We start from the raw sequence: 26,963 nt of genomic DNA, 5'->3' as shown, positions 1-26,963 counted from the left end.
TGGGGTTACAGGTGAGAGCCACTGTGCCCGGCCAGGGCCCAGTTCGTTACCCTGAGTGTAAAAGTGTCTGAAATAGGCCCATGACCAGGAGTGGCGGAGAAAACCAGGACAGCGGCCGGGCGCGGTGGCTCACTCCTGTAATCCCAGCACTCTGGGAGGCCGAGGCGGGCGGATCACCTGAGGTCCGGAGTTCGAGACCAGCCTGGCCAACATGGTGAAACCCCGTCTCTATTTAAAAATACAAAAGGTAGCTGGGCTTGGTGGCGGGTGCCTGAAATCCCAGCTACTCGGGAGGCTGAGGCAGGAGAATCACTTGAACCCGGGAGGCAGACGTTGTGTTGAGCCGAGATCGCACCACTGCACTCCAGCCCGGGGAACAAGAGCGAAACTCCGTCTCAAAAAAAAACAAAAAACAAAAAACACAAAAAGGAAACCAGGACGCGGTAGTGACAGCCGCTGCTTTCGGGGAGGAAGACCTGCCATGACAGAAACCGTTAGCGCCTCCGTCGTTCTCTTCCGCAGGTCGGGCCTCGGGCCCAGGTCTCCCGCCGGCTTTTTTCAGGAGCAGTCCCGGCCGGCCCCGCCTCAGCCCTTCCCGTTCCCCGGGGGCCGCTCCCTCTCGGCAGTCGCAGTTCCCGCCTCTGGGCTCCGGCGCCCGCTGAGCCGACGGAGGAGGGGCGTCTCCTGCGCCGGTTCCAGCCTCTTCGGGCGCCGAATTCCAGGACCCGCCCCCCGCGCCAGTTGCCAGGGAGCGGTTGCCATAGAGCTGAGCAGTTGTCCGCGTGCGCAGGCGGAAGTCCCGGATTGAGGCGCCGCCATTTTTGCTGCCCGGACGCGGAGCGAGAGGCTGAGAGAGTCGGAGACACTATCCGCTTCCATCCGTCGCGCAGACCCTGCCGGAGCCGCTGCCGCTATGGATGATCGAGAGGATCTGGTGTACCAGGCGAAGCTGGCCGAGCAGGCTGAGCGATACGACGGTGAGTTGGGGGGGCAGCGGGGGGCTGGAATTCTCGGACCCTCTGCCGCCGCCCACAGAGGCCGGGAACAGGAGACAAAATGGCGGCATCGTCTGCGAGCCTGGCCCGGGGGCTTGGGTTCGGGAAGCAGGAAATGGCCTGGGAGCTCCCGGGGCGATGGGAGGCTGTATGCCTTGGAATGTGACCCCTTCGCCGTCCTTAACTGCAAACAACTCGCGGGCCGGGAGGCCGGGGCGACGGGGTGGAGGAGTTGGTTGTAAAATGGCGGCTGGGGGGAGGGCGAGTCCCGGGGCGGGGGAGGGGGAGGAGATGGCGGGTGCTGTCTCCGAACGAGCAGCCCTCAGGGGAGCTTCTGGGACGGTCTTGGGATGTGGAGAACAATTGGGTGCGGTGACGGGGGAAGCAGCACCCGCCACATGGGAGAGAGCGGAGACCGGGAGCTGTAGCGCGGGCGCCTTTCAGGGAAATATGGCGGGTGGGGGCGGTGGCTTTTCCCCGGAGGCCCCGTGTGGGGCGGCGGCCGTGGAGTCTCACAAAGGAGAAGCCTTCAGAGCGATGGGCTTCCTCAGGCCTGAGGCGGGGGACAGTCCTGCGTGATGGTGGGGGGAGAGGGGTGAGTGGGAATCACTGCGGTTCGTCTGGGGCGGTGGCAGGCTCCGATGCTGCGATCGGGTTTCTCTCCCGTGGGCCGGCACCTCGTAGTGAGGGGGTTCGGGGCTTTTCCTCCTCGCCGCCTGTGGGGAGGCCCCGAAAACCCTCACTCCCTCCCCTTTCCTCAGACTTAAAGCAGGAGACCTCGAAGTTCCTGTAACCTTTCTCTGACTGCATCACCAGTGGGTTGTGATGGCTAGAAGCAGGAGACCAGGAGGCCACGACTCTGGGAGTTCGAGCCTCAGTCCACCCGTTTGTAAAAACGATGACTTTACAGTTTGTGCGCACCATCATGACACATGGAAAGACCTGTTGAAATAAAGTTATTTCCAATAGTGTTCAGTCACTGTATTTTGGTTGACTCTGCAGGCTCGGAATGCTGGTCTGTACTTCGTGGGGGAGCTTAACCTATTCCAGGCACTCGGCTGAGGCTGGGGTTTTTGAGTTAGGAAGGTTGGAGATCCTGTTGCTTTCTTTTTTCCCATTTGAAATAAATGGGTTTATGTAGAAATTTTAGTAGTTCCTCTTTGTTCGTTGTTCCTTTGCCCATAACGGGTTCTCCAGTCCTTTTTCATAACTTTATCGAAATATCCATTGTGTCTGTCTAGTCATTGTCAGGAAGTTTATTCTTAGTCCTCCCTCCCAGTCCACCTTTTGAAATACCCTCACATTTATAATTGTGCGATACTGTAGTACTAAAGGAAAAGTCATGTATGTGGGTCCTGTGGTTTTAATGCTTTTGTGTGGTAGGGTGGGATGAGACATGGTTGGAATCAAGTATCTTTGATCCTTAGATTTTTCCTGATTAAGCTACTTGTATTTCAAAATGTTATGTAGGGCCGTTGCTTTCCTGGAAATGCAGATTTAGTCATGTGAATAACCTCAGGGCTACTCCCCCTTAACAGAAACGAGGATTCAGTGATTTGAAAATAAGACAAGGCCTCTAGAAGTCAAATTTGGGAAATAATACTAAACTAAATTTCGTCTTGTGAATTGTTAAATTGCTATTTGTATTGAACAAGATTCCTGTTGGGAGAGGGAGGGGGATTAGATGGGGAAGTACAGCTCAAGGTCAGCTTTGTCTTTATTTCAGTGTTTAAAAATCAAACAGATAAAGATGTGCTTGTATTGGAAGTCTCCTCCTCCGCTCCTCATCTCCAGATGTTCCCCTCTTCATCTATTAGTGTTCTTGGGAGGAAACAAATTATACTTGAATACTTTCTGTTTTGTGGGCATTGGAGCTCTGAGTAAACTTGCTGTGATAACTAGAAAGGATGTGAGGGAAGGTCTTTTTTTTTGAAAGCTCCTTTAAAAAACCGATTTGAAAGCTTATGATTGTAGTTTCCAATTAAATGACAGGTTAGTGATAATTATATTTTTGATGTGAGTGGTGAAGATTTCTGACCAGAGCCCTTACTGGTTATTGAACATAGGACTCTGATAAAGCCACATCCTTACAGTTGTTAATGTTAGGTGTCCCCTTCAGGATCTAAAGGGGTAAGGAAATAGAATCTACAAGGTGAGGAGCTATTCCTGTGACTTGGGGCGCATATGGTAGGGACTCAGTAGAAAGGAGAGGAGGAGAAGGAGACAGACACCAGGAATTTCTACCTGTGTCCTCTGCCTGTGTCCATTCCTTTATTGAGTGCAATATTTTTTTGTTTCTGGGACGAAGTGTTGCCGGAGTCCTGGTCACCAAACAGAATTTAGCAGGTGTCGGTGGTGGAAGAAGGTAAGACAGTGTATTAGCAGGATTTCTTTGTTGGATACTTGTACCCAAATGCTGGTTTTCCAGCTGCTCTTTTATCTTTCTGTTAACTGCAGTAGGCCTATTTTATTTTGCTTGCTGTGTTGAATTAATGCCTAAACTTACATGTACCCTCATTTAATTCTATCCTGGGGCGTTGGAATCAATTTATATGGATTATTTAATGGTACGGGAGGAAGAGCTAAGCTGTATTCAGGAAAAGGACACTTTTATGTCACAGGAAATATTTAAGTTTGGGGCCAGGAGGTGAGGATTACATCTAGCATCTCATCACTTTAACAAGCCAGTGGTCTAAGGAATCATTTTTACATCCTTTGAAACCGTATTAAGCAAGTCCATTATTTCTTAATATTTCTCAAACAAATATTGTTTGAGAATGTATATGAATTAATATAAAATGAATAGTATATATGAATTAGTACAAAAAAGTGGGAAATAGGCCCGGCGCAGTGGCTCACGCCTGTAATCCCAGCACGTTGGGAGGTCAAGGCGGGTGGATCACCTGAGGTTGGGAGTTTAAGACCAGCCTGGCCAACAAATTATCTGTGCATAACTACTGAGGAGGTTGAGGTGGGAGAATCACTTGAACCCAGGAGGTGAAGGTTGTAGTGAGCCAAGATTGTGGCATTACACTACAGCCTGGGCGACAGAGCGAGACTCTTGTCTCCAAAGATAAAAAAAGAAAGAAAGTGAGGCTAGGTGCGGTGGCTCACGCCTATAATCCCAGTACTTTGGAAGTCTGAGGCCAAGGCGGGCAGATCACCTGAGGTCAAAAGTTCAAGACCAGCCTTACCAACATGGAGAAACCCCATCTCTACTAAAGATACAAAATTCTCTGGGGGTGGTGGGTGCCTGTAATCCCGGCTACTTGAGAGGCGGAGGCAGGAGAATCACTTGAACCTGGGAGGCCGAGATTGCAGTGAGCCAAGATCACGCCATTGCAGTCCAGCCAGGGCAACAACAACAAAAAAAAATGGGGAATGTAGAGGGGAAAAATGAATAGTTTCCCCGTTTTGGGGGAGCAGAGGGGCAACATAAACTACATTTGGGCTTGTGGAGCAGTTGTCGGTTTTGTGTCTTGGCTCCATGGAAGGTAGGGTGAAGTTTTGATGGTCATGTTGGATTCAGTAGGAATGCATCTGTTGTGTTATTTACTTGAGAGGTGTCTTTTTTTTTCCCTCCGCCTCCCGGGTTCAAGCGATTATCCTGCCTCACCCTCCCGAGTAGCTGGGACTACACCATGCCAGACTAATTTTGTATTTTATTTATTTATTTTTTTTTATAGTAGAGACACGGTTTCTCCATGTTGGTCAGGCTGGTCTTGAACTCCCAACCTTAGGTGATCGGCCCACGTCGGCCTCCCAGAGTGCTGACATTACAGGCCTGAGCCACCGCAACCGGCCGAGAGCTGTCTTTTTTTTTTGAGGTGGAGTCTTGCTCTTGCTGCCCAGGCTGGAGTGCAGTAGCACGATCTTGGCTCACTGCAACCTCCACCTCCTGGGTTCAAGCGATTCTCCTGCTTCAACTCCAAGATTACAGGTGCCTGCCACTATGCCCGGCTAATTTTGTATTTTTAGTAGAGGTGGGGTTTTGCCATGTTGTCGAGGTTGATCTCGAACTCCTGACCTCAGGTGATCCGCCCGCCTCAGCCTTCCAAAGTGCTGGGATTACAGGTGTGAGCCACCAAGCCTGCTGAGAGCTGTCCTTTTAAAACACCAGAGCCTCACCTCTAGCTAGCTTATTCTGCTGGTTAGTGAAGAATAGGGAAGGGAGCATGTGCGGAATGAACTTTTTAAAAACTATGGTCTTGTTAGGGAAAAAGTAGGTAGTAGTAAATTAACTTTGTTAATAAGTTTAGAAGCATTTAGATTACCCATTCTTTGACTGTAGGCCAGTAATTTTCCATTGCCATTTCAGTTAATGGAGTAACTTTATGGAATAAAGTTTTTCTCCTTCTTAAATGCATAGGCAGAACTGGGTAATGTGTTAAACATCCCTTCTGGCCGGGCGCAGTGGCTCACGCCTGTAATCCCAGCACTTTGGGAGGCTGAGGCGCGCGGATCACAAGGCCAGGAGATCGAGACCATCCCAGCTAACACGGTGAAACCACGTCTCTACTGAAAACACAAAAAAGTAGCTGGGCATTGTGGCGGGCGCTTGTAGTCCCAGCTACTTGGGAGCCTGAGGCAGGAGAATGGCGGGAACCTGGGAGGCGGAGCTTTCAGTGAGCCGAGATTGCGCCACCGCACTCCAGCCTGGGCAACAGAGCGAGACTCTGTCTCAAAAAAAAATAAATAAAAATCCCTTCTATGGCCGGTCACAGTGTCTTGCATCTCTAATCCCAGCCCTTTGGGAGGCAAAGACAGGTGGATCACAAAGTCAGGAGTTCAAGACCAGCCTGACCAACATAGTGAAACCCTGTCTCCACTAAAAACACACACAAAAATTAGCTGGGAGTAGTGGCGGGCACCTGTAATCCCAGCTGCTTGGAAGGCCGAGGCAAGGAGAATCACTTGAACCCAGGAGGCGGAGGTTGCAGTGAGCTGAGATTGCACCATGGCACTCCAGCCCAGGCAACAGAGCGAGACTTTGTCTCAAAAAAAAAAAAAAAAAGCCGGGCGCGGTCCCTTTTACAGGTAGTACTTAACCTGTGTATTTAAAACAGATGCTCTTTTGTGTATCCTTTAGGTGTTTTTGTAAAATTGTATATATCTGGCATATTGTATTTGGTTGTCTCTCACAAATTTGCGATATATGAAATCAAGAATTCCTGCAATTTGCAGTGAAGGGTAAATTTTTAACTACTGTGGATATGCTGCCAGCCTTGTCACCTTTCTGTGAAAAGATTTCAATTTGAGCTTTTACAATATGGGAAATAACACGGCAGGTATTAAAACAGCAAGATTTTGTAGTCAGTAGGTACAGACAGACGCATTGAAAGGCCATGCAAATAGACTTTTCATAACGGTTTTATAGCTTGGTCAAAGGAGTAGGAGATATTTTTAAAATTCCTTGCCTTTAACCTGGTATATACCAAGTGAAATTTTAGCCCCATAGATTAATATATTTCGTTTATAAATAAATGTGTTTTAAATACTTGATCCAGCTGATCTGAAAGCATTGATTTTTTTTTTTTTTTTTTTGAGATGGAGTCTCCGTCTCCCATGCTGGAGTGCAGTGGTGCCATCTTGGGTCACTGCAACCTCCGCCTCCCGGGTTCAAGTGATTCTCCTACCTCAGCCTCCTGAATAGCTGAGATTACAGGTGCACGCCACCTGGCTAATTTTTTTTTTTTTTTGAGACGGAGTCTCGCTCTGTCACCCAGGCTGGAGTGCAGTGGCCGGATCTCAGCTCACTGCAAGCTCCGCCTCCCAGGTTCATGCCATTCTCCTGCCTCAGCCTCCCGAGTAGCTGGGACTACAGGCGCCCACCACCTCGCCCGGCTAGTTTTTTGTATTTTTTAGTAGAGACGGGGTTTCACCATGTTAGCCAGGATGGTCTCGATCTCCTGACCTCGTGATCCACCCGTCTCAGCCTCCCAAAGTGCTGGGAATTACAGGCTTGAGCCACCGCGCCCGGCCCTGGCTAATTTTTGTATTTTTAGGTTCTTTTTTTTTTTTTTGAGATGGAGTCTTACTCTGTCATCCAGGCTGGAGTGCAGTGGCGTGGACTTGGCTCACTACAACCTCCACCTCCCGGGTTCAAGCGATTCTCCTGCCTCAGCTTCCCGAATAGCTGAGATTACAGGTGCACGCCACCTGGCTAATTTTTGTATTTTTAGGTGATGGAGTCTCACTCTGTCATCCAGACTGGAGTGCAATGGCGTGGTCTTGGCTCACTACAACCTCCGCCTCCTGGGTTCAAGCAATTCTGGCTCAGCCTCCCAAGTAGCTGGGACTACAGGCACGTACCACCACACCCAGGTAATTTTTCGTATTTTTAGTAGACACGGGGTTTCACCCTGTTGGCCAGGATGGTCTTGATCTCCTGACCTCAGGTGATTTGCCCACCTTGGCCTCCCAAACTGCTGGGATTACAGGTGTGAGCCCCCGCGCCTAGCCAGTTTTTGTTATTTTTAGTAGAGACGGGATTTTACCATGTTTGACAGGCTGGTCTTAAACTCCTGACCTCAGGTGATCCGCCCGCCTCGGCCTCCCAAAGTGTTGGAATTACAGGCGTAAGCCACCTCGCCCGGCGAGTTTTTTTTTTCTTTCTTTTTTTTTTTTTTTTTTAGATGAAGTCTTTGTTGCCCAAGCTCTAGTGCAGTGGCACAGTCTCGGCTCACTGCAACCTCTGCCTCTCGGCTCACTGCAACCTCTGCCTCCCGGGTTCAAGCGAAGCGATTCTCTTCTCTCAGCTTCCTGAGTAGCTCGGATTTACAGGCGCCTGTCACCATGCCTAGCTAATTTTTGTATTTGCAGTAGAGACGGGGCTTCACCGTGTTGGCCAGGTTGGTCTCGAACTGCTAACCTCATAATCTGCCAGCCTCGGCTTCCCAAAGTGTTGGGATTACAGACGTGAGCCACCGCACCTGGCCCGATTTGGACGACTCTAAGGCTGACTGATAACTGCAGGCATATTTTTTCTTTATATTTCAAGAACACTGTACACCACCAGTAATGACAAGCATAAAGGCCACATTTTTGTTTTTATTAATTTTTTTGAGACAGAATCTCGCTCTGTCACCTAGATTGGGTGTAGTGGGACGATCTTGGCTCACTGCAGCCTCTGCCTCCTGGGTTCAAGCAATTCTGCCTCTGCCTCCCGAGTAGCTGAGACTGCAGGCGCCCGCCATCGCACCTGGCTAATTTTTGTATTTTTAGTAGAGATGGGGTTTCACCATATTGGCCAGGCTGGTCTCTAACTCTTGACCTCAGGTGATCCCGCCCGCCTTGGCCTCCCAAAGGGCTAGCATTACAGGTGTGAGCCATTGCACCTGGCCTAAATTTTTAATTTTTTAATGGGTACATATTAGGTGTATCTATTTATGGGAACACTAAATTTTAAGCTTTTTTTTTTTTTTTTTTTTTGAGACAGGGTCTTGCTTTGTGATCCAGGTTGAAGTGCAGTGTCGCTATTATAGCTCACTGCAGGCTCGACTGCCTGGGTTTAAGTGACTCTCCTGCCTTAGCTTCCCGAGTAACTGGGACTACTGTGCCTGCCTAATTTTTGTGTTTTTTGTAGAGATGGGGTATCTGTGTTGCCCAGGCTGGTCTTGAATTCCTGGACTCCCACCTTGGCCTCCCAAAGTGCTGGGATTACAGGTGTGAGCCACTGCCCCTGGCCTAAACTTTACATACATTACATATATGTAACATACATGTATGTAAATGTTATATACATATATGTATATGATATGTACCTCACAGTTCACAGACCACGTTGACGAAAGTTTTTAATTTATATAACCAGATTGAAGCAGGTAAAGTGTTACTCCCATTTTCTGGTTCAATAAAGTGAATTTGAGAGAGATTTTTCTGTGATCATGTGGCTAATCAGGTATTAAATGATAAAGCCAGAACTTAGTGTCTGCTCACCTTTAGACCGGTACACTTATTCTTCTTAGCCTCTCAAAAAAGACCTCTGTTTAAGTAAGGTGGTGCCTTTTAGGGGAGTAGGGGGTGAGTACGGTATACTTCTTTAACAATTCTAATAGCAATTACTTCACATCTTGATGTTAATGATGACTAATATTCATGGTGATTTGTAGACAGTCTTTTCACTTTTAAGCCACAGTGAAATTAAAATGAGGGGAAGTTTAGGTACTCTCAGAATGTTTATTCACATACAGGTTCTTAAAAAACAGGGTTTATTGTAGACAGATGTCACCTCTTTAAGCAAAAGGAAAAAACCAAAAAATCTCCAGCCGAGTGCTGTGGCTCACCCCTGTAATCCCAGCACTTTGGGAAGCTGAGGCGGGCAGATCACCTGAGGTCAAGAGTTTGAGACCAACCTGACCAGTATGGTGAAACGCAGTCTGTTCTAAAAATACAAAAATTAGCCGGCTGTGGTGGCTCGTGCCTTTAGTCCCAGCTACTGAGGAGGTTGAGGTGGGAGAATCGCTTGAACCCGGGAGGTGGAGGTTGCAGTGAACCCAGATGGCGCCGTTGTACTCCAGCCTGGGCCACAGAGGGAGATCCTGTCTCAAGAAAAGAAAAGCCCCATGTTTTATCATAATGTCTGTGCTGGAATATGGCTGATTCTATGCATTTCTGTAAAGTAGCTTTAAACTATTTTCCCCTCTCACTTTTATCTTTTTTTTTTTTTTTTTGAAACGGAGTCTTCCTCTGTTGCCCAGGCTGGAGTGCAGTGGCCGGATCTCAGCTCACTGCAAGCTCCGCCTCCCGGGTTTTTACGCCATTCTCCTGCCTCAGCCTCCCGAGTAGCCGGGACTACAGGCGCCTGCCACCTCTCCCGGCTAGTTTTTTTGTATTTTTTAGTAGAGACGGGGTTTCACCGTGTTAGCCAGGATGGTCTCTATCTCCTGACCTCGTGATCCACCTGCCTCGGCCTCCCAAAGTGCTGGGATTACAGGCTTGAGCCACCGTGCCTGGCTATCTTTTTTTTTTTTTTTTTTTGAGGCAAGGTCTCACTCTGTCACCCAGGCTGTAGTGCAGTAGTGCGATCTTGGCTCACTGCAGCCTCTGCCTTCCAGTGTGATGTGATTTCCCCACCTCAGTCTCCCAAGTAGCTGTTTTTTTTTAAAAAATTTAATTTAATTAATTTATGTATTTACTTGGAGAGGTGGAGTCTTGCTCTGTCACCCAGGCTGGAGTGCTGGAGTGCAGTGGCGTGATCCATGACGCCCGGCTAATTTCTTTTTTATTTTAGTAGAGACGGGGTTTTACCATGTTGCCCAGGCTGGTCTCAATCTCCTGAGCTCAGGCAATCCTCCCACCTCGGACGCCCGAAGTGCTAGGATTACAGGTGTGAGCACCGCTCCTGGCCTTTTTTTTTTTGAAACGGAGTTTTGCTTTTGTTGCCCAGGCTGGAGTTCAGTGATGCGATCTTGGCTCACCACAACCTCCGCCTCCCAGGTTCAAGCAGTTCTCCTGCCTCAGCCTCCGGAGTAGCTGGGATTACAGGCATACACCACCACACCTGGCTAATTTTGTATTTTTAGTAGAGACGGGGTTTCTCCATGTTGAGGCTTGTCTCGAACTCCTGACCTCAGGTAATCCGCCCGCCTCGGCCTCCCAAAGTGCTGGGATTACAGGCGTGAGCCACCGCGCCTGGCTTTTTTTTTTTTTTTAAAGTCTAGGGTTTCGCCGCCGTTGCCCAGGCTGTTCTTGGAACTCCTGGACTCAAGCAGTCTGTCAAACTTGGCCTCCCAAAGTGCTGGGATTATAGACGTGAGCCACCACCTCAGGCTACCTTTGTCTTACTGAATGCTGTTAAGTTGCTAGGTTAGTGATGTAGTCTAGTCATACAACTTTTTTTTTTTTTTGAGATGGATTTTGGTTGTCATCCAGGCTGGAGTGCAGTGGTGCGATCTTGGCTCACTGCAGCCTCCACCTCCTGGGCCCAAGTGATTCTTCTGCCTCAGCCTGCTGAGTAGCTGAGACTACAGACTTGGGCCTTCATGCCCAGCTAATTTTGTATTTTTAGTAGAGACGGAGTTTCACCACGTTGGCCAGGCTGGTCTTCAACTCCTGACCTTAGGTAGTCCTCCCGCCTCAGCCTCCCAAAGTGCTGGGATCACAGGCATGAGCCACTGCACTCGGCCAGATACAGTCATACAACTTTTAGGAGGGACAAAGGTTGGCATGTGATTCACAAATGTTGTTCCAGGTAGTTGGCTAGATAGCTGTCAAATGGAATCCATTAAGGAGTAGCAAAGAGCAGCAAGAAAAAGGGCTATTTTCACTACTACTTTTGAAATGGTTGGTTAACAGTTTGAGAGAGATACATATACTCTTTTGAGACAAGGTCTTTTTCTGTTGGCCAGGCTTGGATTGCATTGGTGCAGTAACGATTCACTGCATCCTCAACCTCCCAGGCCCAAACGCTCATCCCATCTCAGTCTCCCACGTAGGTGGGCCCACAGCTGTGCACCACAATACCTGGGTAATTTAAAATAAGTTTTTTTTCTTTCTTCCCCCCCCCCCCCCCCCGCCAAACCAGAGACAAGATCTCACTGTATTCCTCAGGCTGGGATGCAGTGTCACAGTTATGACTCACTGCTGCAGCTTCGACCCCCTGGGCACCTCAGCATCCCTAGTAGCTGGGACTACAGAAGTATACCACCACTTCTGGCTAGTTTTTGTAGAGACAGGATTTTGCCATGTTGCCCAGACTGGTCGTTTTTTTTTTTTTTTGAGACGGAGTCTCGCTCTGCCGCCTAGGCTGGAGTGCAGTGGCCGGATCTCAGCTCACTGCAAGCTCCGCCTCCCGGGTTCACGCCATTCTCCTGCCTCAGCCTCCTGAGTAGCTGGGACTACAGGCGCCCGCCACCGCGCCCGGCTAGTTTTTTGTATTTTTTAGTAGAGACGGGGTTTCACCGTGTTAGCCAAGATGGTCTCGATCTCCTGACCTCGTGATCCGCCCGTCTCGGCCTCCCAAAGTGCTGGGATTACAGGCTTGAGCCACCGCACCCGGCCAGCCCAGACTGGTCTTGAACTCCGTAGCTCAAGATTCATGTGCCTCAGCCTCCCAAAGTTTTGGGATTACAGGCGTGAGCCACCATGGCTGGTAAAAAAAATTTTTTTTGGTAGAGGCCTGGTCCCAGCGGATTGCCCAGGCTGATCTTGGACTCCTGAGCTCATGTGATCTTCCCACCAAGTAGCTGGTACTACCATGACCGGCTAATTAAAAAAATATTTTTTTGGTAGAGACGGGATCCCACTGTGTTGTCCAGTAACTCCTGGGTTCCAGCGATCCTCCCATTTTGGCCTCCCCAAAGTGCAGGGATTACAGGCGTGAACCACTGCGCCCGGCCAGCTTGATATATTTAGGTATTGATATATCCAAATTGATGAATTGGGTTGCCAGCAGAACTTCATGGGTTGTGCTCTGACTAAATGTTAATGCTAATCATGGCCCTGAGAACAATTTCAGATGTTCATTTAAATTTATTAAATTGTAGCAAGTAATAATTAAAGTCACCGTAATTTAACATCCAAATGAGTACATCTTGAAAAGACATACTAATTCATAAGCTAGAACAGCAGGCATAAACTGGGATTGTCCTGGGCAACAAACTTACCTTGTGGTCACCCTACTTAAGGCCATTTGTTACTAGATGTTCTCATTTAGACTCATAGAAAAGTTTCCTAAACTTTGTCCAACCTTTTATCACAGAGATATCTTAGATCTTTTTTTTTTTTTTTTTTGAGACGGAGTCTCGCGCTGTGTCACCCAGGCTGGAGTGCAGTGGCGCGATCTCGGCTCACTGCAAGCTCCGCCTCCCAGGTTCACGCCATTCTCCTGCCTCAGCCTCCGAGTAGCTGGGACTACAGGCGCCCACCACCTCGCCCGGCTAGTTTTTTGTATTTTTAGTAGAGATGGGGTTTCACCATGTTAGCCAGGATGGTCTCGATCTCCTGACCTCGTGATCCACCCGCCTCGGCCTCCCAAAGTGCTGGGATTACAGGCTTGAGCCACCGCGCCCGGCCTGAGATATCTTAGATCTAAGTCTCTAGAAGGTTGAATTTCATTTTTTTCCAAATGAAGTTAGCATTTGGCAGAACATAAGTCGAAGGAAAAGTGAAAATTTCCTCCTCCTAGCTCCCTCCTCCACAAATGGGAACGTTCTAGTTAAGGATGTGGTAGTTGGTAGTTGCTGAAAATAGAGTTTGCTGGTATTCCAAATCCTCTGATGGTGTCAACACCTAGTGTGTTGGTTTTCTTATGGCTACCTTGAGCCAGTCCTGTGTTTAAAAATATAATAGACCAAGGTGTTGGTAGCAGTGTCCTAAGCTCAGAGCTTTCCCCACATACTTTTTTTTTTTTTTAATTTTTGCAAGTCTCTTTCAAACCAAATACCCACATAAAAATTTAAAGACTCACCCGTATCTTGTTACAACTGTTCTGTTCAGAACGCCAGACTGTGTAGTTCAGACCATATGACCGTGATCCTGGCTTATGTCTTTTGAAATTTTAATCTTGAATTTATTGCCCTTTCAACAATCTTATCATAGTAGCTGGACAGATCTGTTGTTGGTAGCTTGATTTGTGATCGGATCAGGATTTTGTCGAGCTAAAGCAATATGAAATATGTTCAACTCTTCATATCTAAAGTTTGAAGGAGACGCATTACTGTAAGAGTTAGGACGGTATTTCATAATTTGGCAGATGTGGTGTATCTGCCATCCCAGAATGCACAGGAATCACTGGGTTCCTTATCTTTTGAATGGGGATTAGTGATGTCTCTCTTGCCTACTAATTTACAGGGTGGCTATGAAAGTGTAATACTTGTCAGTACTATTTATTGTGAAACATTCTTTTCTAACGTGAAAGGTCAGATAAGTGTTTTTGTTACTGCTGTGCTAGGATTATATTAGGAGATGATAACCTACCTTTTTGAGTTATTCTTAGCAAGTGTACTCTGCTGGGCTTAGTTCTTATGTAAGATCTGCACAAAGAAATATTCTCAAAATCCTTAATCTTACATCTGTAAATTTGCATATCCAAAGTAAAGGTCGTCCAAATTATTCCCAAATAATAATTTTGTCATGTTGAGCTGGTATATAGTTGTTTTGGTATTAATTTTAGATTAATAAGAGATTATTTCTCTTTAGCAAATGTAACACCTTTTGTCTGAATTTGGGATGAAAGCTTCTGTAGTATGAAAGTGTAGGCTGGGCGCGGTGGCTCACGCCTGTAATCCCAGCACTTTGGGAGGCCGAGTTGGGCCGATCACCCGAGGTCGGGAGTTCAAGACCAGCCTGACCAACATGGAGAAATCCCATCTATACTAAAAATACAAAATTAGCCAGATATGGTGGCAGGCGCCTGTAATCCCAGCTACTTGGGAGGCTGAGGCAGGAGAACCACTTGAACCCAGGAGGCGGAGGTTGCAGTGAGCCAAGATCACGCCATTGCACTCCAGCCTGGGCAACAAGCGTGAAACCCCGTCTCAAAAAAAAAAAAAAAAAAATTTTAGTGTTAGTAGGGGCCAGGTGCAGTGGCTGATAATCCCTGTAATTCCAATACTTTGGGAGGCAGAGGCAGGAAGATCCCTTAAGCCCAAAAGTTTGAGACCAGCCTGGGCAACATAGTGAGACCCTGTTTCTACAAAAAGAAACAAAATTGACTTGGCCTAGTGGCATGCACCTGTAGTCTCAGCTACTTAGGAGATTAAGGTGGTAAGAGGTCTGGCTTGAGCCCGGGAGGTCGAGGTGCAGTGAGCCATGATAAGACCGCTGCACTCCCTCCTGGGTGACACAGTGAGACCCTGTCTCAAAAAGGAAAGAAGAAAGATTTAGTGGGATTGATGACTTGTATTTGATTGTAATAGGTTTAATTGTAAAATAATTAGTTAAGATTTATGATAGGATTACCATGACATTTTCAAGAACATTATTTGACCAGAAAATAATTGTTATTGTTGTATGATAGTTATGACAGTTTTCGTAGATTTTTAGAAACACATTCATGAGTATGAAATACTTTATGCAGAATATACTGCTTAAGAAACATTAAAATATATTATTAAAGTATTGAAATTTTGGTGAGGGTTTCTTAGCTCATCAAAGAATTGAGGTAACTGTAATCTCATTACTTTTGGAGGCCAAGGTGGGAGGGTCATGTGAGGCCAGGAGTTTGAGACCAGCCTGAGCAACATTGCAACACCCCGTTTCTATTAAAAAAAAAAGAAAAAAAGGCTGGGTGTGGTGGCTCACGCCTGTAATCCTAGCAGTTTGGAAGGCTGAGGCGGGCGGATCACGAGGTCAGGAGTTGGAGAGCAGCCTGACCAACAGGGTGAAACCTCGTCTCTACAAAAACAAAACAAAACAAAAATTAGCCGGTCCCAAGTGGTGGTGGCGTGTGCCTGTAATCTCAGCTACTCAGGAGACTGAGGCAGGAGAATCGCTTGAACTCAGAAGGTAGAGGCTGCAGAGAGCCAAGATTGTGCCTCTGCCGTCCAGCCTGGGAAACAGAGTAAGACAAGACTCTGTCCCCGCCCACGCCCCCCCCCCCCCCCAAAAAAATCCTTACCACTCTCAGCGACTTGAGAAGACAAGTCAAACCTCTTAAAAATCTGAATGGATAGTTAATCCTTCTTCTAAACTGAATTGGACCCAAGGGTTATTTATGGTGGTTTTTTCCCTGAGTATTCCAAAACAGAATTTTAAAGTATTTTTTGTTTCAGTGTCTTTTCTAATTCCGTAAAAAGATTTAGACTTTGATCTACCTCTTTTTCCTGTACTTAGTGTTTTAGGTCATTGATCTTTCCAGCCTCTTACTTTCCACCTCGGCTTTCACTGGACCTTCACCTCTTTGGTTCTGCTGCAGCCAGATGTGTTTACGAGGGAGTATCCTCATAAATTGAGAGGAGGAATCTCCCATTCTGGTGGACTAGGGGATTACTCCCCTATCCCCAATATTTTTATTTTTTTTTTTTTTTTTTTTTTTTGAGACGGAGTCTCGCGCTGTGTCACCCAGGCTGGAGTGCAGTGGCACGATCTCGGCTCACTGCAAGCTCCGCCTCCCAGGTTCAGGCCATTCTCCTGCCTCAGCCTCCGAGTAGCTGGGACTACAGGCGCCCGCCACCACGCCCGGCTAGTTTTTTGTATTTTTTAGTAGAGACGGGGTTTCACCATGTTAGCCAGGATGGTCTCGATCTCCTGACCTCGTGATCCGCCCGCCTCGGCCTCCCAAAGTGCTGGGATTACAGGCTTGAGCCACCGCGCCCGGCCCTTTATTTTTGTTTTTTAATCTTTGTGTCATTCCAGTTTTAGAATGTGGACTGATTTTTATTTTTGTTTTTTAATCTTTGTATCATTCCAACTTTAGTGTATCTGCTGCCAAAGTGAGCACAACCCTACCCTAAATATTGAGACCGAAGGGAAAAGTACTTTTTGCAGTCAAAATTGTAGGATCTTGGTAAAAGATTGTCTTGTTTTTCTTTTTAATCTAGCAGAAGCTGGTTTGGAAAGAAGTCTTAAAGTTCCATAGAAGGTTAAACAATTCATGTTTTACTCTTTTCCTTTTTTCTTTTGAGACAGAGTCTCACTCTCTTGCCCAGACTGGAGTGCAGTGGCGCGATCTTGGCTCACTGCAGCCTCCCCCTCCTTGGTTCAAGCGATTCTTCTGCCTCAGCCTCCTGAGTAGCTGGCATCACAGGCACCCGTCACCATGCCCAGCTAATTTTTGTCTTGTCTTTTTTTTTTTTTTTTTTGGAGAGACAGAAATTCCTGCTCTGTAAGCCCAGGCCTCCCCAGTGCAGTGTGGCGGGATCTCAGCTCACTGCAAGCTCAGCCTCGGGTTCACGCCATTCTCCTGCCTCAGCCTCTCCCGAGTAGCTGGGACTACAGAAGCCCGCCACCTGCGCCCGGCTAGTTTTTGTGTTTTTAGTAGAGTTTCACCCGTGTGCTTGGGATGGTGCCGATCACCTGACCTCGTGATCAGCCCGATCTCGGCCTCCCAAAAGTGCTGGAATAACAGGCTTGAGCCACCGGCGCCCGGCCAATTTTTGTCTTTTCTTTAGTGGAACAGGAGTTTCACCGTGTTGGCCAGGCCGATCTCAAACTCCTGGCCTCAGGTGATCGGCCCGCCTTGGCCTCTCAAAGAGCTGGGATTGCAGGTGTGAGCCACCTTGCCTGGCTCATGTAGTTTTATTTATTTATTTATTTTTTGAGACGGAGTTTCGCTCTGTCGCCCAGGCTGGAGTGCAGTGGCCAGATCTCAGCTCACTACAAGCTCCGCCTCCCGGGTTCACGCCATTCTCCTGCCTCAGCCTCCCAAGTAGCTGGGACCACAGGCGCCCGCCACCTTGCCCGGCTAGTTTTTTTTGTACTTTTTAGTAGAGACGGGGTTTCACCATATTAACCAGGATGGTCTCGATCTCCTGACCTCGTGATCCGCCCGTCTCGGCCTCCCAAAGTGCTGGGATTACAGGCTTGAGCCACCGCGCCCGGCCGGCTCATGTAGTTTTAGAGTGAGGAGAGGTACCTCTGTTTAGGCCGGTATATGAAGAGGAATCTTGACATCCTTGAGTGTCAAGATTATTGTCTTTTGAAAAACCTTAATCAAGGTATTAAAGTATTAGAAAACAAGTGCCCAAACTCATTTGACAAATACTTATTGAATGCCAACTATGTACCAGGCACTGTTCTAGACACTTGAGACACTTGGTATTCATCAGTGAACAAAATAGACAGAAGATCTCTTCAAGGACTATATATTCCAGTGAATATATAATTGCTTCAGAGTTACTCGGTTCCTATGTGTAATTAAGAGTTACTTTGAATTAGTTAACAACAATGGTGTCTGCTGTATGCAGCGTACAGTATCAGGTGTTGGGGGTCGCATATTAAAGACTGTACAAAGCTCAGTGTTTTCTTCACTGACTACTGGCGTAAAATGGCACTAACACATTGAAAAACCTCTTTAAAGTGTTTCATTTTGATGATAAAACCCTGTAGTAATAATACCATCTACTGTTTATTGGCTATTTCTCTCACTTGTCATCCAAACAACCATGCAAAGTACTACCCATTTTACAGGTACGGATCAAGTACTTGAGGAGAAGTGACAAATTTGAAATGTCACTGGTATTCTGCCAAGGCTGGTGTCCTGAAAAACTGGTACTCCTTCCACTTTGGTGTTTCTTGTAGGCTAGTGCCCTGCAAAACTGGTGCTCCTTCCGCTTCAGTATTTCTTATGTGTAAACATCAGTCCAAACTGCTTGGGGCTTTCCCCCCCTTTTTTGTGGAGACTGAGTCTCTCTATGTTGTTGCCCAGGCTAGTCTCTCAGCTGGGCTCAAGCAGTCCTCCTACCTTGGCTTCCTAAAATGCTGGGATTGTAGCAGTCTTTTGGCTTAGCTTCTCTCTGAATAGTGTTATCTTTTTATCTTTTTTTTTTTTTTTTTGAGACAGAGTCTTGCTCTGTGCCCCAGGCTGGAGTGCAGTGGCAGAATCTCGGCTCACTGCAAGCTCCACCTCCCATTCTCCTGCCTCAGCCATTCTCCTGAGTGCAGTGGCAGAATCTCGGCTCACTGCAAGCTCCACCTCCCGGGTTCACGCCATTCTCCTGCCTCAGCCTCCCGAGTAGCTGGGACTACAGGCGCCCGCCACCATGCCCGGCTCATTTTTTGTGTTTTTAGTAGAGACGGGGTTTCACCGTGTTAGCCAGGATGGTCTCGATCTCCTGACCTCGTGATCTGCCCATCTCGGCCTCCCAAAGTGCTGGGATTACAGGCTTGAGCCACCGCGCCCGGCCAATGTTATCTTTAATATGAAGAAGACAGAATGGAATATAGGTTGAGTATATTTTCCAGGTAACAGGTAATGGAACTAGCATTGGAATAAGAGTCATTAAATTTAGGAGCAGGCCATTTCCATCCTCCCTGGTCCTTTTCTCCCTGCTTTCCCCACCCTCTGAAAAATCTACATTGTTTTTAACTCTTTGATACATGGCAGGAGTCCCCAACGCCCAGGCTGTGCACCCATACTGGTCCCTGGAAAAATTGTCTTCCACGAAAGTTGTCCCTGGTGCCAAAAAGGTTGGGGAGCACTGATACATGGTACTAAAGCTTCATAAATGGCTGGATAAGAAGCTCTGGGAACTTAGTAAATTGCGGTATGGTGGTGTGCTTTTTCTTTGTGTACCTTTTCAGTAGATGACTTTTCACGCATGTAGTTGGGAGGCCTGGGGGAATGATCATAGGGGACCTTGGTGGTTTCCTCTAGACCAGTTGCTGGTAGATTTTCATCTTCTCAACAATTGATTTACATCATTAACTTGATCTTTTTTTTTTTTTTTTTGAGACGGAGTCTTACTCTTGTCACCCAGGCTGGAGTGCAGTGGCACGATGTCGGCTCACTGTGGCCTCCACCTCCCGGGTTCAAGTGATTCTCCTGCTTCAGCCTCCCAAGTAGCTGGGATTACAGGCACCTGCCACTACACCTGACTAATTTTTGTGTATTTAGTGGAGATGGGGTTTCACCATTTGGGCCAAGCTGGTCTTGAACTGCTGACCTTGTGATCCACCTGCCTCGGCCTCCCAAAGTGCTGGGATTACAGGCGTGAGCCACCGCGCCCGGCCCTTTAACATGGTGTTAATACCTTTATCTGATTGCTGCAGATTTCTTTTTAGCCTTTACCGTTTCTAGTTTCAGAATACTGCCAACATTTCTTTATTCATTTATTCATTTTATCTTTTTTTTTTTTTTTTTGAGACAGTCTTGCTGTGTCACCCAGGCTGGAGTGCAGTGGAGGATGAGCTTCAGCCAAGGAGTTACAGACTGTAGTGTGCTATGGTTGTGCCTGTGAATAGCCACTGCAAGCCAGCCAGGGCAACATAGGGAGACTCCTGTAAAAAGAAAAAACAAATCTGAAACTGATTTAAAAAAAAAATTTCTTTGGGAGTCTAAGGCGGGCGGATCACCTGAGGTCGGGAGTTCAGGACCAGCCTGACCAACATGGAGAAACCCATCTCTACTAAAAATACAAAACATTAGCCGGACTTGGTGGTGCATGCCTGTAATCCCAGCTACTCCCGGGAGGCAGAGGCAGGAGAATCTCTTGAACCTGAAAGGCGGAGGTTGCAGTAAGCCGAGATCATGCCATTGCACTCCAGCCTGAACAACAAGAGAGAAACTCTGGGCCGGGTGCGGTGGCTCACTCCTGTAATCCCAGCACTTTGGGAGGCCAAAGCAGGTGGATCACAAGGCCAGGAGTTCAAGACCAGCTTGGTGAAACCCCGTCTCTACTCAAAATACAAAAATTAGCTGGGCATGGAAGCATGCACCTGTAATCCCAGCTACTTGAGAGGCTGAGGCAGAATGGCTTGAACCCAGGAGGCGGGGATTGTGGTGAGCCGAGATCATGCCCCTGCACTCCAGCCTGGGTAATAGGGCGAGACTCCATCTCAGAAAACAAAACAAAACAAAAAAGAAACTGTCTCCATCTCAAAAAAAAAAAAAAAATTTTTTTTTCTATGAACAAGATAAGAATTCTTTGTATGTTTATCCTTTATTAGGAAGACAGTTATTACATGCAACCACTGGTTAAATTACATTAAAATCAACTTAGGGCCGGGCGCGGTGGCTCACTCCTGTAATCCCAACACTTCGGGGGGCCGAGGAGGGCAGATCACGAGGTCAGGAGATTGAGACCATCCTGGCTAACACAGCGAAACCCCGTCTCTACTAAAAATACAAAAAAATGAGCCGGGCGTGGTGGCGGGCACCTGCAGTCCCAGCTACTGAGGAGGCTGAGGCAGGAGGATGGCATGACCCCCAGGAGGCGGAGCTTGCAGTGAGCCGAGATTGCGCCACTGCACTCAAACCTGGGCAACAGTGCAAGATTCCCTCTCAAAAAAAAAAAAAAAAAAAAAATCACCTTGGGCAACTTGGATATTTTCTAGCTAAAATATCTACCCAGAATATTTTTTCAGTCTAGATGTATGTATTTCACTGGGAAACTTAGAAGAAAACTTCTAGGACCTGGTACTTTCTGTGCAGGTGTTTTGTTTACCATTTCATTATGTTACATAGATGCATATTTATATCTGACTGAATATTACGTGAATATTTATCTTACATTATGAACTGCTTGTGAATGTTTTTATTGACTAACATATCTAATACTATTTTGTATTGACACTGCAGTGAACTATTTATATCCAAAATGTAATTTTTTGTAATTTGAATTGTTTACTAGTTATGAGAAGTGGGATTTGTTAGTAAATGAGCATAAATCTTTTTTTTTTTTGAGACCGAGTCTTGCTCTGTCACCCAGACTGGAGTGCAGTGGTGTGATCTTGGCTTGCTGCAGGCTCTCCTCCTGGGTTCGTGCCATTCTCCTGCCTCAGCCTCCCAAATAGCTGGGAATACAGGCGCCCGCCACCGTGCCCAGCTAATTTAAAAAAAAATACATATATATATGTATTTTTTTTTTTTTTTTTGAGACAGTGTCTCGCTCTGTCGCCCAGGCTGGAGTGCAGTGGCTGGATCTCAGCTCACTGCAAGCTCCGCCTCCCGGGTTCACGCCATTCTCCTGCCTCAGCCTCTCGAGTAGCTGGGACTACAGCTGCCCGCCACCTTGCCCGGCTAGTTTTTTGTATTTTAGTAGAGACGGGGTTTCACCGTGTCAGCCAGGATGGTCTCGATCTCCTGACCTCGTGATCCACCCGTCTCGGCCTCCCAAAGTGCTCGGATTACAGGCTTGAGCCACTGCACCCGGCCATTTTTTATATTTTTAGTAGAGGCGTGGTTTCACCATGTTAGCTAGGATGGTCTGGATCTCCCGACCTCGTGATCTGCCTGACTCGGCCTCCCAAAGTGTTGGGATTACAGGCGTGAGCCACCGTGCCCGGCCAAATATAAATCTTTTTACATGTGTACTCTTACTGTTTTGAGATGTGGTCTCACTGTTGCCCAAGCTGGTGTGCAGTAGCAAACACACCTCACTGCAGCCTTTACCTCCTGGGCTCAAGCGATCCTCCCACTTCTGTGTCCTGAGTAGCTGGGACTACAGGTGTGCCCACCGTGCTTGCCAATTTTTTTTTTTTTTTTTGAAACAGGGTCTCACTCTTTCTCCAAGGATGGAGAGCAGTGGCTGGATTTTGGCTCACTGCAGCCTTCGCCTCCTGGGTTCAAGCAGTTCTCTGCCTCAGCCTCCCGAGTATCTGGGATTACAGGCACCTGCTTCACGCATGGCTAATTGTTTTGTATTTTTAGTGGAGGCGGTGTTTCACCATGTTGGCCAGGTTGGTCTTGAACTCCTTACCTTGTGATCCACCTGCCTCAGCCTCCCAAAGTGCTTGGATTCCAGGCATGAGCGACTGTGCCCGTCCCTCTTTGGCTAATTTTTTAAATGTATGAAGAGATAGGGTCTTGCCAGATTGCCCAGGCCGGTCTTGAACTCTTGGGCTCAAGAAATCTTCCCACCTCAGCCTCCCAAAGTGCGGAGATTACAGGAATACTGTTTCTGTTTTCTGAAAAGGTTTATTAACTGTATATAATATTGGCAGCTTACAAATGTGCAGCACAAAATTTAACTAAAAACTTGTGTTTTAAAAAATTTAAACAAGGGCAGGGTGCGGTGGTTCATGCCTTTAATCCTAGTGTTTTCGGAGGCTGAGGCGGGTGGATCACCTGAGGTCAGGAGTTCAAGACCAGCCTGGTCAACATGGCGAAACCCTGTCTCTACTAAAAATACAAAAACTAGCCTGGCGTGGTGGCACGTGCTTGTAATCCCAGCTACTGGTGGGGGTGGAGGCAGGAGAATTGCTTGAACCTGGGAGGTGGAGGTTGCTGGGAGCCGAAACTGCGCCACTGCACTCCAACCTGGGTAACAGACCAAGACTCTGTCTCAGAAAATAAATAAACAACAATTTGTGAAATACAGTTTTTCCACTTGTATTTTTTTGTTTTTTTTTTTTTTTTTTTTGAGACGGAGTCTGGCTCTGTCACCCGGGCTGGAGTGCAGTGGCCAGATCTCAGCTCACTGCAAGCTCCGCCTCCCGGGTTCCCGCCATTCTCCTGCCTCAGCCTCCCGAGTAGCTGGGACTACAGGCGCCCGCCGCCTCGCCCGGCTAGTTTTTTGTATTTTTTTAGTAGAGACGGGGTTTCACCGTGTTCGCCAGGATGGTCTCGATCTCCTGACCTCGTGATCCGCCCGTCTCGGCCTCCCAAAGTGCTGGGATTACAGGCTTGAGCCACCGCGCCCGGCCTTCCACTTGTATTTTTTTGAAACGGAGTTTCGCTCTTGATGTAGTGCAGTTGCTTGATCTCAGCTCGTGGAAACCTTGTCCTCCCGGGATCAAGCAATTCTCCTGCCTCAGCCCCCAGAGTAGCTGGCATTACAGGCATGCGCCGCCACACCCAGCTGATTTTGTATTTTTAGTAGAGATGGGGTGTCTCTCTGTTGGTCAGGCTGGTCTCGAACTCCCGACCTCAGGTGATCTGCCCGCCTCAGCCTCCAAAAGTGCTGTGATTACAGGCGTGAGCCATCACACCCGGACTAATTTTTGTATTTTTAGTAGAGGTGGGGTTTTGCCATGTTGGCCAGGCCAATCTGTAACTCCTGACCTCAGGTGATTGTTGGCCTCCCAAAGTGCTGGAATTACAGGCGTGAGCCACTGCGCCCAGCCTCTTGGACTATTTAATCAATACGTATTTATTTGGCGTGTATTGGGAACAACTTTCCCCTTGTGAGTAATAAAATGTTTACTTACAATACCTACTATGGAAGAGCTACAGTCTAATCAGGCAAGCTGTGGCTAGAAACCATGATTGCCAGCTTGTATGATAGAGGCATTGTAGAGAAGGGGAATAAGGGATTGTGTGCTGTAGTAGTTGGGGAAAACTTGAGTAGTAGATGAGACATTAATTGGGGGGTAAGATTTGGATGTTGGGAGAGTGAGATTATGGTACCAAAGGTACAGATACGGGATTAAATATGTGAGATGTAAGAATGGAAAATCTGGGTTAGAATAAATGGAGCCATATTCTACAAAAGGCTTTATTAGACTTAGATTCTAAACTCTGTGTTCTTTGTTTAGCTCGCTCTTATATCAGGCACATTAACACCCCCACCCGTCTGGATTCTTTTTTTTTTTTTTTTTTTGTTATTTAATCTTGGAAGTGAGGCAAAGAAAAGAAATTAAACATATAATTGAATTCATATTATATGCCAGACAATTTATTCTACAATCTCATTTTAAACTCTCATAACTCAGGGCTGGATATCCTCCATGTTATGAGTGAGGAACAAGCTCCTAGAGATTAAGTGGCATACTTGAGGTCAAATAGCATATGAATAAGCAGAAATGGAAATCTAGTCTGGGCTGGGTGTGGTGGCTCACGCCTGTAATCCCAGCACTTTGGGAGACCAAGGCAGGCAGATTACCTGAGGTCATGAGTTCGAGACTAGCCTGGTCAACGTCATGAAACCTCGCCTCTGCTAAAAACACTAAATTTAACTGGGCACGGTAGCATGCGCCTGTAGTCCCAGCTACTTGGGAGGCTGACGCCGGAGACTCTTGAACCCAGGAGGCAGAGGTTTGCAGTGAGCTAAGATCGCACCACTGCACTCCAGTCTGGGCGACAGAGTGAGACTCTGTCTCTCAATTAAAAAAAAAAAAAAAAAAAAGTCTAGTGTTCTAGTCTGAATCTTTTTTGCCGTAACTGGTGTTTTCTGTGCTGTGGTGGTACGTTCCTGTGCTGTTCCCCAAAGTGTGTGTCATTTTTGTCTAATAAAAGTGCAGGTGGTGTGGGTACTACAAGAAGAGTCAAAAGTTACTAGGTTAGAATAGGGCCTCTTCAGAGAAGCTTTTTGGTACTTGCATTATTTTCTGTTTACAACATCCTGGTTCTTTCACAGTACTGAACACAAAGTATAATTTACATGTCAACTAATCCTGTTCATTTTACAGTTTATATCTTAACTTATATTAAAACACGTTCCAAGAGTGTTTCCTAAATCTTGTCCAACTGTTTACCTCAGGTTACTCCTTCCTTCATAACTCATTGTAACACACCCAGGATACATCCCAGCCTTTTGCTTGTCTTAGTTGAACAGAGCTAGTGATTACTCTTCTTGAATTTTACCTTTCTAAGAAAATATGACTTAAGACTCCTCAAGCTACAGATTTGACATTTTGTTACATTCTTAGATTCTTTACATGTTATTTACTATTAGAATTAGTGTACTTGATAATTTTTTTCATCATTCGAATTAGAAGTTTTGCATATATGAAATCTTTTGAGGCAGAGTCTTGCTGTCTTTGCCCAGGCTGGAGTGCAGTGGTGTGATCACAGCTCATTGCAGCCTTGACTTCCTGGGCTTAGGTGATCCACCCACCTCAGCCTCCAGAGTAGCTGGGACTAAGGTGTGTGCCCCATGCTTGGCTAATTTTTTGTATTTTTAGTAGAGATGGAGTTTTGCTGTGTTCCCCAGACTGGGATCAGACTCCTCAGCTCAAGCAGTCCGCCCACTTCAGTCTCCCGAAGTGTTGGGATTACAGGCACGAGGCCATGTAAAATCTGAAGTGTGTCTTAACATCCCATAGAGCTCTTAGGTGATTTGGAAGCACACTGACATGAGTATAGTCAACCTTAAAGTGATGACATCGCAAACTTTTAACAGGCTTCAAGCAGCCGAATTAATTATGATAAAATTAAAATTGCCAAATTTGGGCAGAGATTTAATGTTTAAAAACCAATATAAGTCAGGTTAGCCATCTGAGAATGTTTTTTTTTTTTTTTTTTTTTGAGACGGAGTCTCGTGCTGTGTCACCCAGGCTGGAGTGCAGTGGCGTGATCTCGGCTCACTGCAAGCTCCGCCTCCCGGGTTCACGCCATTCTCCTGCCTCAGCCTCCGAGTAGCTGGGACTACAGGCGCCCGCCACCACGCCCGGCTAGTTTTTTGTATTTTTAGTAGAGACGGGGTTTCACCATGTTAGCCAGGCTGGTCTCGATCTCCTGACCTCGTGATCCACCCGCCTCGGCCTCCCAAAGTGCTGGGATTACAGGCTTGAGCCACCGCGCCCGGCCCATCTGAGAATGTTTTGTAACTTTCTTGGGGATCATACTGATTTTTTTTTTTTTTTTTTTTTTTTTGAGACAGTTTTGCTCTTGTCACCAGGCTGAAGTGCAATGGAATGGCCTGACCTTGGTTCATTGCAGCTTCCTCTGCCTCCCAGGTTCAAGTGATTCTCCTGCCTCAGCCTCCTAAGTAGCTGGGATCACAGGTGTGTGCCACCATACCTGACTAATGTTTTGTATTTTTAGTAGAGACAGGGTTTCACCATGTTGGCCAGGCTGGTCCTGAGCTCCTAACCTCAGATAATCCACCCACCTTGGCCTCCCAAAGTGCTGGGATTATAGGCGTGAGCCGCCGTCCCTGGCCCATACTGAATTTCTTTTATGGTAAACTAGTAGTGTTGCTCCTAAAATTGTCTGAATCAGGTTTTTTAGACATTCTTTATAGTACAGAACTGATGCCTCCCAGATTATTTGTCAGTGTGATAGAGAAGGTGTGTGATAATTGTTTTAGAAAAAGTTTTGCTCCACCTTTATATTTCTGAATAGTAAGAGGAGAGTTCTCATGTCACTAACAAGATATTGGGACCTTTTAGAAATCAGTAAGGTGGGCCGGGCGCGGGGCCTCAGGCCTGGAATCCCAGCGCTTTGGGGGGCTGAGGCGGGCGGATCACGAGGTCAGGAGATCAAGACCATCCTGGCTAACACAGTGAAACCCCGTCTCTACTAAAAATAAAAAATAAAAAAAAAAAATTAGCCGGGTGTGGTGGCGGCGCCTGTAGTCCCAGAGACTCAGAGGCTGAGGCAGGAGAATGGAGTGAACCTGGGAGGCGGAGCTTGCAGTGAGCCGAGACCGCGCCACTGCACTCCAGCCTGGGCCACAGAGCGAGACTCTGTCTCAAAAAAAAAAA

The 26,963-nt window shown here is 47.1% G+C and overlaps 1 protein-coding gene across 3 annotated transcripts in view; it reads left to right on the top strand.

Moving 5' to 3' along the window:
* Window positions 1–768: 768 nt before the first annotated feature.
* The window catches only part of YWHAE (tyrosine 3-monooxygenase/tryptophan 5-monooxygenase activation protein epsilon), a 61,679-nt gene continuing 35,484 nt past the window's right edge, over window positions 769–26,963 (top strand). For 2 of the 3 annotated variants that reach the window (XM_003912049.4, XM_009189299.3), the window contains exon 1: window positions 779–977. In XM_003912049.4, the coding sequence (XP_003912098.1) occupies window positions 914–977 (64 nt within the window). In that variant the 5' untranslated portion in view covers window positions 779–913. Of the gene's footprint in view, window positions 978–26,963 lie in introns of all 3 variants that reach the window. The other variant, XM_009189300.4, reaches the window with a different exon arrangement.

Source organism: Papio anubis, chromosome 17, assembly GCF_008728515.1.
Source record: "Papio anubis isolate 15944 chromosome 17, Panubis1.0, whole genome shotgun sequence".
NCBI lineage: Eukaryota > Metazoa > Chordata > Mammalia > Primates > Cercopithecidae > Papio > Papio anubis.
Note: the sequence above shows the minus strand (reverse complement) of the source record. Positions and strands in the feature narration are given on the sequence as shown.